At 45.0% G+C, this 11,468-nt stretch overlaps 2 protein-coding genes across 2 annotated transcripts in view; both read right to left on the reverse strand.

Annotated features, from left to right (window-relative positions):
* LOC100940392 (antigen peptide transporter 2-like) overlaps positions 1 to 5,633 on the reverse strand; it is a 13,450-nt gene extending 7,817 nt beyond the window's left edge. Inside the window, exons 1-4 of the mRNA XM_023512810.1 lie at positions 5,478 to 5,633; positions 4,530 to 5,030; positions 4,324 to 4,438; positions 583 to 595 (exon numbers count right to left, since the gene is read on the reverse strand). Coding sequence (XP_023368578.1) covers positions 583 to 595; positions 4,324 to 4,438; positions 4,530 to 5,022 — 621 coding nt within the window. The 5' untranslated portion in view covers positions 5,023 to 5,030; positions 5,478 to 5,633. The remainder of the gene's footprint in view (positions 1 to 582; positions 596 to 4,323; positions 4,439 to 4,529; positions 5,031 to 5,477) is intronic.
* Positions 5,634 to 7,829: 2,196 nt separating this feature from the next.
* Positions 7,830 to 11,468, reverse strand: part of LOC105886924 (small ubiquitin-related modifier 1-like) — a 32,441-nt gene continuing 28,802 nt past the window's right edge. The window contains exon 4 of the mRNA XM_023512811.1: positions 7,830 to 7,912. Coding sequence (XP_023368579.1) covers positions 7,830 to 7,912 — 83 coding nt within the window. The remainder of the gene's footprint in view (positions 7,913 to 11,468) is intronic.

Here is an 11,468-nt window from a genome sequence, read left to right on the forward strand (position 1 = left end):
AGAGGCAAGAAGGAGCAGTGGGTGAGAGAGACAGAGGAGGAGCCCAGAGTGAAGACAAAGGCAAAATTGGGGAGAGCCACCATAGAGGAAAAAGAGAAAGAAATGAGGGAGACAGGGGGGCAGAGGGGCAGGACAGCGAGAACAGGCATAGGAATAAACAGAGGAAGAAGAAAGGGGAGACGTGAGGAGCCAGATACGAGAACAAAATCACAACTTGTACCAATTGACGATTATCCCCGCCCGGAGGGCACTCTGTGCTAGACACAGGGAAGACTAGAATGGAGGTTCCAGCCTTCCTCAGTGCTGTCCCTCCAAGCATCTCCTCTGTCTTGGTCCCTTTCCTCCTCCACAATCAAAGCCCCTCTTTGTGGGCTCAGATATTTCACCACAGGAAATGCAGCCATGAACACCCCCCTCATTCTCAGGAGCCCCACAATCATGTTGCCCCCCCCATTTCATTCTTGAATTTGGAAAATTCCTCTTAGACCAACCAAATTTCTACAATAAATCTTAAAGGAAAATAATTAGATCATAAAAGCACGTTTGTCACAAAATATGGGTTTCTATCACAAATTTAGCTACCATATTCAAGAGGCTATTGGGATAGTCAGACATGAAATAATGAAGGTTTGGGCTTTGGGGATGGGCTGTCTGGGAGCTGCGGTCCCAGCCCCACGCAGTACAACTGGGAGTGTAGTTTGAGCCAAGAGTGCAAGACTGACTGCTTCTCTCTGATGGGCACATACACCTGGCTGTGGTTTCCTCGGAAAGTGAAACCTTCCTCCTCTTCCCCTTAAGCACTTGCAGTGGAGCAATTTGGGAATTTCCAGCCTCTGGCATTTCACTGAAGTACACACCAGTGCATAAACGTAAGCCAGACTTGGCACATCTTGGACATGAGAGGGGATGCAGGGGAGAAGCTGGGAAGCTGGCATGGAAGCCCTGTGCAGTCATCTCCAACGGGAGAGTGTAGTGGAATCCTGAGGAACAGGAAACTAATAGTGTGTCCGTTGCCCCCAATGCAGAATTGCCACATGGGGTGTGGCGTTTAAAGAGGAATAGCCTTGTCCCCAGTTCCATGGCAATGCAGTGCTTCACACTGAGGCGCTCTGCCTTACCAGGTGCTGCAGCCACCCCTCCCCTACTCATTACAACTGGGAGAGTAGTCCATACTAAGAAGTTTGCAAGCAGCTGTTTCTTGCCGATGGGCATATGTTACAGGCAGAGATCCCTAGAGAGAGAGGGGCCCACAAACTTCTTCCACCTTTGACTGGCAGTAGAAAAGGGATGCACAACTTTGGAACTCCCTCCTCACTAGTATTTCACGGAGATGCACAGTACTGGGTCAGACACACAGACTAGGTGAGGTTTGAGAGCTGGATTTGGGTTGTGAGGGAGCACATGTGGACTGAACTGTTGAGAGGGTGCAGTGCAGTTTGGGGTATCGCTCATTCCTCCCCCTCAAAACCACTGTGCTACTGGATAAGCACAGAAAGAACTCACTCTGGGGCCTCAGCACCCAGCCTATAGACCCCTCTGTGAACAGCCCTCATGGTATGGAGTCATCCTGATCTCATACCAGCCTCTTGCCACTAGTGGCCAGAAAAGCATTTTCCAAGCCCTGTGGAGGCTTTGCAAAGCCTTTCAGGTTCCCACACCCTAGCTACCAGCCGGCTGTCTTGCTACCTACTCTACCTCAGGGGTGGTGGAGATGAAGCAACCCCCTGGGAGCTTCAGGGTCTCTCACAAAGCTGTGGTACTCAAGTAATCCACCTGGGGACCAAAGCCTGCCACAGGCACAAAAGAACATCTCAGTCACTGACTCCTTCATACAAATATCAACCCATAACAGGAAGAACAACTCTATAGCTCATCATAGTGTCACCCGACTCAACCAAACAGGGCATGGCTGAGTCATATGAGTACCACACACACAAACACACACACCCCCGTATTGGAGATTAAGCCCGGGGACCCAACACAATTCACACTGCTGGAAAGAGGTAAAGACAGCAGGACAGGGGCAACCTATGAGAAGGAATAAGCAAAAGAAGCCTGGAAGTAGGAAAAATCAGGGCTTGAGGTCACCCCCAAAAGGAAATGACAACTCTCCACCAATGGATTTTAACCAAAACAAAAACATGGAAATAGCAGATAAAGAATTCCAAATATGGATTATAAGGAAGCTCAATGAAATACAAGAGAAAATGGAAAAACAAAAACCACCTGTACTCACTATTAAACTGGAACTAACCAAACAGCATTTGTGCACATATGGAAGTAAAACTCCAAAGAAATCAAGCAGGTGAGGTGGGGAGAAGGGGATGGATGAAATCATGCCTAATGGGTACAATGTACACTATCTGGGCACGCTTGTAACTTTGACTCAAGCAGTACTAAAGCAATCCATATAACAAAGTGTTTGTACTCCTGTAATACTCTGAAAAAGTATTAAAGTATTTAAAACATGAATGGGAATAAGAAGAGGGAGCCACTTGCAAGGAAACAAGGAGGCAGTTCATGCATTTGAAGTTCTGGGTCTGTGAAGGATGGAATGAGTGTGAGAAGAGACTAGGCTATCCAATGGGAGAGTGAAGGAGGACACCAGGTTTACAAGACTAGGGCACAACATGGACACAGAGATGCTGCAGAGAGAAACTGAATTAGCTCCATAGGAAAAGTGTTTTTAAGGATCAAAGAACTAAGGCATGAGGAAAAACCATATTTAAGAGTCCAGAAGGGAAAAGTTCTCCAAAGACTGGATTGGCAAGTAGAAAAGAGAAGCATAAAAGCTAACTGAATAAAGAGATCAACAAAGAATAAGAGATTATACATGTACTAGTGGCAAATGCTACACAGAAGTGAAAAGTAATTGGGGACTGATTTTTTCTTAGCAATGGATTGATCAATAAAAAGTACATTTGAGTACAGTTATGTGTCATTTAAAAACAGGCAAATATTCTGAGAAATGTGTCACCAGATGGTTTTGGTGACACATGAACAACTCAGGTACTTACACAGATCTAGATGACACAGATACCACGCAACAAGGCTGTGTGGTTCAGCTATTGCTCCTGGAAACAAACCTGACCAGCATGTTACTGAACGGAATACTGCAGGCAACTAACACAATGGGAAGTCTTGGTGTATTGAAACATGTCTAAATACAGGAAAAGTACCGTGTTACAACCTTACAGGACCACCATCTACATGCAGTCCATTGTTAACTGAAATGTTGTCACACAGCACATGACTGTGGTGAGTGTCAGAAGAAAGAAGCAAGTATGGGATGATGGCATGGTGAAGAACTGGCTTTGAGGGTCCTCTAAATGAAGGATGGCTGTAAAAAAGGAGCAGCATCGTTTCAGCACCTGTAGCTCAGCGGCTAGGGCACCAGCCACATACACCAGAGCTGGCAGGTTCGAATCCAGCCCAGGCCTGCCAAACAACAACAACTACAACCAAAAAACAGCCAGGCATTGTGGTGGGTGACTGTAGTCCCAGCTACCTGGGAGGCTGAGGCAAAAGAATGGCTTAAGCCCAAGAGTTTGAGGTTGCTGTGAGCTGTGATGCCACGGCAGCCTACCGAGGGTGACATAGTGAGACCCTGTCTCAAAAAAAAAAAAAAGAAAAGAAAAAAGGAGCAGCATCAAACTGGGCTGGGATTGGGGTAAGGTGAGTGGGCACTTCCTTAAATTTTGCACCCTGAGTGCCTCAGTCACCTCATCCTACTCCCCTCATCCTGGCCCTACCAAGCAGTTCCTTTGTTTGTTTGGGGTGAGTACACTCCTGAGTTTGTCTAAAAAGAGGGGAAAGCAAATGAAGAGGAAAAGAGTAAAGAAACTATAAGGAAAGCTGATAATTCTCCCACTAAGATCTTCTGGGTTTGGCAAGATGAGTTAGGAAAGAAGAGTCAAGAGGCAGAAACATGCTCACTCCAACAAGAGGACCACCCTGGAGAGATACTCTGGAGATCCACATACTGGTGGGAGGACGGAGGCAGAAAGGAGAAAGGGAATTTCATGGAAACAGAAAAGTTGAGAGGTAACCAAGAGACAGTCCACTGGACACATAAACCACTTTCGTATTACAGTCCCTTGTTCTTGTACCTATAATAATGGAATATAAACTTGAAGACGTTGAGCAAATATGAAGGAAAAGAAGAAAAGAATGGATGGATGAAACAAAATATGAACAAAGTAACCCATATTTGAGTTTAAATATTTTCTGTTATGGGCAGAAACAGGGTTTGAAAGTGGCATCAGGACCATGACGGCCCCTGACAAGAGGGCTGGCAAATGGACCCAACTGCCCATCACCTACCTCCCAAAGGAAAAGAGGCACATGAAACCGATGGCACTGGCAAAGGCATCAGGGTCGAAATCACCTCCCAGGATGTCAATTACACGACCAGAATAGTGAGTGATAAATGTCTCACCTGAAAGAGGCAGGAAAGCAACAGATGAATGTTTTGGTGCCAAGGCCCTTTCCCCACCATCCCCAATTCCCAATATCTTCTCCCAACTCACCCAAAACAGCAACAGCAAGGAAGAAGAAGGCAGCAGCAAGGAAGGGCACATCTGGCCTGGAGAGCTGCAGCAACCTCCACATCAAGGCTTTGCTCTTCTCCTGGCCCTGCTCCTTCTCCTGGGCTCCAGCAGGGCTCAGCACAGCCCACACAGCCCAGCTTAGCCCTGCAGCCCCGTACCCCAACAGCAGCCAGCTCCAAGGGGCTGAAGCCACACTGATGGGAGGAGCACTCAAGGCCCCGGAGACCAGGGCTCTCAGGGAGAGAAACAGGGGAGTCACCAGGCAGAGCGGGGGCAGTAGTGTCCCCACATATCCCAGCACCCCTCTCAGCTTCAGCAGCCCCCACAGCCCTCCAAGTCGCAGAGTCCCCTCCAGCCATAGTCCTGGTAGCCCCCGAGGAAGCACAGTCCCCAGAGACCCCTGAAGTAACCAGAGGAAGGCCAAGTCCACCAGCACCAGGGAGGCCCAGGGTGTCAGGTCAGGGAGCCGCATGGCGCCGTCTATGGGCAGAAGTTGAGAAATTATGGAAGTGGAGTCCCAATCCTTGAACACATCCTGACACCGCCCCCCTTCCCCCCCTGTCCACTCCGCCCAACCTGTCCATTGTCCATCAGCTTCTCATTCTATCCCACTCTACCCTGAAAGACCCCCTGGGTACCCTGTGGTCATTAGTACAACCCTCCTGTGCTGATGGCTTTCTGCCTGTCCAAGAGAGGTAGTAGGGAGCATGGCCATTCCAAGCGACAGGCTTTAAAAAAAAACAAGACAAAACAAAATCCCCCCCACGCCCCCACCTTCCTCCTCCACCCTGGCCAGACGCCCCGGAGCTCCAGAGAGCTGTACAGCCTCAGCTCCGTGCCCTTCCACCTCCGGGGTCCAAAGCCCGGGAGGTGGTGGGTCGGGCTGCGTCCCCGCCAGCGCTCCAGGTCCCCATCGCAGGAACTCACCAACCGCGGCAGTGGGACTGCAGCTCCGGGGGGGTTTAGCTCAAGCACCGAGGACTGAGCTCTGAAATGAGCCCCGTCTCTCTCAAATTCCTGGCCCCTTCTACTTTCCCAGCCCGGATCTCATTTGAGGCCCTCGGGGCTCCGGCAGATTTCGCTTTCGCTTCCCCAGCCCGGCCCTGGCTCAAGGCGGAGTGGCCGGGAGGGGGCGTGCGAGACCTGCAGGTGACCGAACCTGTCCCACGCTGAGGATCGCATTGCCTGGGCTCTCCCTTGGAGGTGGTTACATTGTGACAGAAAACGGCAAACATTTTTAATTGTCATTAAGTAAAATTAAGCTGTTTCAATATTGAGATGATTTGTAATTGGAGAACCAATGGATTGTCTCAAAACTATTTCCTCACGCTCTGAACGTAGTTTAATAAGTGCTCCTCTTGCCCATGCAAGCTCCAGTTTTAGGTGTGAAAACAGAGCCAGACATTGAGCAAGGAAAACCCAACCACTCACATGTGAAAGCGTGAACTTAGGAGACTCAGACTCTTTATTTTCACCTCTTCTTCTCAACAGAGCACACGAAGCAGGGCACATATTCAGGTGCCTCTAAATTTGTACTGCAAATTATGTGGGGAGCGCCTTCAGCATAGGAGGGAAATGTCATGGTACCAGACTCTTTTTCTTGGTATATTTCAACACGGATTGGAACAATAATCAGATTTCCAAGGGGCCTTCCCGTGCCACCAGAGCCTACATCTGGAACAAGGAGGTTTGTTTATTCCAGAAACTACTCTTCAGGTTGAAACTACTTCCCAAACTTAAAAGAAAATAAAAATTAAAAAATAAAATAAAAGCCCTCCACTGGAATGATCGTTTGGATAGTAGTAACACCCTTATGATGTTATTGCTGTTACTACTCACTACCAATGAGTCACTCCAAGTTGGTGTAGGGGCGGGGGCTTGAAGTAAGGAATTATTAAAAATTTTCCAACCCTATCTATCTATCTATTGTGGGACTTGAAGGATCTCTCCCTAATGAAGAAAACTCCATGCTCAGCTGCTTCTTACTTTCAAGCATTTGCTCCCTTCAACTAACTCTGGGGGAGGCAGGGAGGTGACAGGGTCCATAGTTCCAGCACAGTTCAGAAAAATCGCATGATGTCTGCCTCTTTCTTCTACCCTGAGTCTTTTACTTTTTCCTCATATTCCTCACTTCATGGAGTCCTGCTTCTCTCCACTTCCTCTTCAGCATGGTCCTGTTATCTCACTATCCAACATGACATATCATGAAATTGGACCCCTAATGTCTATTTTGACATTCAATATCCAGTATTTCTGAGTGTTATTTGGGGTGAATGGTATGGTGTCTGGAATTACCATAGTGGAGTGAGGTGAAGCTTTTCCGTCTCACTCTACAGAGTTGAAAACAGTTCTAGGTAGCCCAGTCCCAGTCACCCATACCATTAACGATGGAGCACACAGGAGTCTCTGGGGTGTCTCTGTAGAAAGGGCTCTGGCCTAAACCAAACCACAAATAAGTGTCCACAGACACTGAAGAGATGAGTGTAGAAGAAAAACTCAGAAAGAAATACTTTGTGAGGTGGGGAAGAGACTCTTCTCCTGGAAAAGCCCTTCTTTCTTTCCTGCCCCCTCCCCCAACAACCACAGCCCCAACCCCACTCAGCCACAACACAGAAACATTTATAACTGTTTTCCTTTATTGTACTTAGTGAGACTCAGAAGTTTTTTGAGAGAAATGCTCATGAAACAGAAAACACACAAAAGGACGAACTCCTCTAGCCCTCTGGCCAGCAAACCTATTCTCTATCCCTAGCTCAAGTTAGGTATCTCCTTCTACACTGCAGGGTCGTCAAACTTTTTAAACAGGGGGCCAATTCACTGTCCCTCAGACTGTTGGAGGGCCAAACTATAGTTTAAAAGGACAGGCAGCGGTGGCAAAAACATCCAATGGGCTGGATAAATGTCCTGGGCTGGCCACATGTGGCCCGCAGGACGCCTGTTCTACAGGATCTTTTTTTTTTTTTTTTTTTGGAAGACAGAATCTCACTATGTCGCCCTCCATAGAGTGCCATAGCGTCACAGCTCACAACAACCTCAGACTGTTGGGCTCAAGCAATTCTCTTGCCTCAGCCTCCCAAGTAGTTGGAACTGCCCACCTGCTATTTTTTTGGTTGCAGTTGTCATTGTTGTTTAGCAGGCCTGGGCTGGGCTTTGGTGTATGTGGCCAGCGCCCTACTAACTAAGCTACGGGCACTGAGCCCTTCTGCAGGGTCTTATTCTGGTTCAGGTGCCTGAGTTGGCCAATCCCTCCCAGAGGTGTCTGCCCGGCCACTACCCCCATTAGTGATTTGCTTCCCAGTACTGCTTCAGCAGGTTGCTGGTGTCAGTACTTTCGCTTTCACCTAGCCAATTTCCCAGACCCACTGTGGACAAATGAGAAAAAAGAATGGAGTTACCTTTCACCTCAGTGAGTTCCATTAATAGTATGGTGTTAGACACCAATAACACACCTACTCATGCTTAAAACGCATGTTACTGGGACTTCAATGCCCTGCTGACACTGAAAACCTCCTCCCTGCCACTGTGCCTTCCCTGAGTCTCTCAATCTTAAATCACCCTCCCTGCCTCTTCCCCAGGTATGGTAATAATGATGGTGATGGAAGTATTGGTCTCTTACTGTAGACAACACATCCAGAATAGCTCTCTGTGGAGGTGGCATAAACAATAGCCCTGAAGATCAAGGCTAAGATTGGGGCCATAACCACTGTCCGTGACCCTATAAGTGTTCCCACTACCAGTGGAAAACATATTTCCATATTTCTACACTCATTTTAATTCACATAGTAGAATAGTAGAAAGATTTCAAACAATCTAACAGTGAACCTCAAGAAGCTAGAGAAGCAAGGATAAACCAATCCCAAAATTAGTAGAAGGAAAGAAAAAATAAAGATCAGAGCAGAACCAAATGAAAAACAGACCAAAGGAAAAAAAATACAAAGGATCAATGAAACTAAAAGTTGATTTTCTGAGAAAATAATCAAAATCAAGAAACTACTTGCTAAACCAAGCGAGAAAAAAAAAGGCAGAACACCTAAATAAAATCATAAATGAAATAGGAAACATTACAACCAATACCACAGAAATATAAAAAATTATCAGAGACTGTTATTAATAGCTATACATTAACGCTAATCCTAGAGAAAGTGGACAAATTTCTGGATACATATGACCTACCAAGATTGAATCAGGAAGCAACAGAAAATCTGAACTGACCAATATGGATGATGCAATCATAATAAATCAGTAATAAAAAGTCTTCCAACAAAAAAAAGTCCAAGACCCAGTGGCTTCACTGCTTAATTCTACCAAACTTTCTTTTTTTGTTGTTTGTTTTTTTTTTAACTAAACTTTCAGAACAGAACTAACACCAATTATCCCTAAAGTACTTGAAAAAATTGAAGAAAAAAATCTCCCCAATTTATTCTATGAAGCCAGCATTACCCTGATGCCAAAACCAGATAAGAATGCAACCAAAAAAGAAAATACAAGCCAATATCAATGATGAACACAGATGCATAAATTCTCAACAAAATACTAGCAAACTGAATCCAACAGCCCATAAAAAAAATAATACACCAGAAAAAAAATAATATGCCATGATCAACTGAGATTTATCTCAGGAATGCAGGGATGGTTCAACATATGCAAATCAATAAACATGATACATCACATCAACTAAATGAAGGACAAAAACCATATGATCATTTAATTGATGCTAAAAAATCATTTGATAAAATTCAATATCCCTTCATGATAAAAGTAGTCAACAAACTAGGCATAGAAGAAACACACATTAACATAATAAAAGCTATATATGACAAACTCACTGCTAACATCACACTGATGAGGAAAAATGAAAAGCATTTTCTCTAACAAGACAAGAATGCTAGGCTGGGCTCAAGGGCTCATGGCTATAATCTTCACACTCTGCAAGGCTGAGGCCAGTGGATTACCTGAGCTTGTGTGTTATCGATCAGCCTGAGCAAGACCAAGATCCCAGTTTCTACAAAAATAAAGCCAGTGTTGTGACAAGCACCCGTAGTCCCAGCTACTCAGGAGGTTGAGGCAAGCAAATTGCCTTGAGCCCAGGAGTTTGAGGTTTCTATAAGCTATGATGCCACTCACTTCTTTATTGCAGTACTATTTGCCAAAGCCAAGATGTGGAATCAACCTAAGTGTACTATTTAGCCATTAAAAAGAATGAAATCATGTCATTTGCAGCAACATGCATGGGACTGGAAGTTGTTATTTTAAATGAAATAAACTAGGCACTGAAAGACAAATACCGTGTGTTCTCATTCATAAATGGGAGTTAAAAAAAAAAAGTTGATCTCATGGAAATAGACAGTAGAAATGATAGATACCAGAAGCTAGAAAGGGTGTATGAGCGGGAGGGTGGGACGAAGAGATGCTAGTCAATGGGTACATATATACATCTAGTTAGAAATTCTGAGTTCTGATGATCCATAGGAGAGTAGGGTGACAATAGTCAGCAACAATTTATGGTATATTTCCAAGTGGCTAAAAGAGAGAATTTAAATGTTCCTAACACATAGAAATGATAAGTACTCAAGGTCATAGAGACCCCCAAACATCCTGATTTTATCATTGCTCATTCTGTGCATGTAATAAAATATCACATATACTTGACAAATATGTAAAATATTATGTGTCAACTTTTTAAAAAGTTAATCAGAAAAACAGTCTCAGGCAGGACCTTCAGGAGGAATTCCAGAAGAAGGCATTGTTATCACAGGAGATGACAGTTTCATGCCTGTTACTGTCCATGATGACCTTCCAGTGGGACAAGAATGTAGGTGGAAGACAGTGATATTGGTCATCCTCACCCTGCACAGGCCTAGGCTAACGTGTGCATTTGTGTCTTAATTTTCAACAAAAACATTTAAAATTTAAAACAATAAAAAGTTTAAAAATAGAAAATACTTATAGAATAAGTATATAAAGAAAGAAAATTTGGGGCGGTGCCTGTGGCTCAAAAGTGTAGGGTGCCAGTCCCATATGCTGGAGGTGGCAGGTTCAAACCCAGCCCTGGCCAAAAACAGCAAAAAAAAAGAAAGAAAATTTTGTTGTGTAACAACACATGTTTTAAGCCAAGTATTATTACAAAAAAGTCAAAGTTAAAAACAGGTAGCACCCATAGCTCAGTGAGTAGGGCCCAAGCCACATACACCCAGGCTGCTGGGTTTAAGCCCAGCCTAGGCCAGCTAAACAACAATGACAACTACAACAACAACAAAAAACATAGCCAGGGTGTTGGGGCGGGCCACTGTAGTCCCAGCTACTTGGGAGGCTGAGGCAAAAGAATCACTTAAGCCCAAGAGTTTGAGGTTGTTGTGAGCTGTGACACAAGGGCACTCTACCCAGAGTGACAGCTTGAGACTCTGTTTAAAAAAAAAAAAATAAGAAGAAGAAGAATGAAACTAGACTCCTACCTCCCTCCCCCATACAAGTATCAACTCCAAATGGATCAGAGACCTAAATATAAAGCGACCTATATATAAATATAAAGAAGAAAACACAGGTAAAATGCTTCAAGATACTGGTGTGGGAAAGATTTTATGAATCAGACCTCAAAAGCACAGGCAACAAAAGCAAAAATAAACAAATGGGATTATAAAACTAAAAAGCTTCTGCACAGCAAAAGAAACAATAGACAGAATAAAAACCTACAGAATGCAGGAAAAAAATTGAAAACAACTTAGCCAACAGAAAATTAATACCTAGACTCGGTGCCTATACCTCAAGTGGCTAAGGCACCAGCCACATACACCAGAGCTGGGGGGTTCGAATCCAGCCCAGGCCCACTAAACAGCAATGACAACTACAACCAAAAAATGGCTGGGTGTTGTGGCAGGCGCCTGTAGTCCTAGCTACTTGGGAGGCTGAGGCAAGAGAATC

Source organism: Otolemur garnettii, unplaced genomic scaffold, assembly GCF_000181295.1.
Source record: "Otolemur garnettii isolate 467f Iridium unplaced genomic scaffold, OtoGar3 scaffold00031, whole genome shotgun sequence".
Taxonomy (NCBI): Eukaryota; Metazoa; Chordata; class Mammalia; order Primates; family Galagidae; genus Otolemur; species Otolemur garnettii.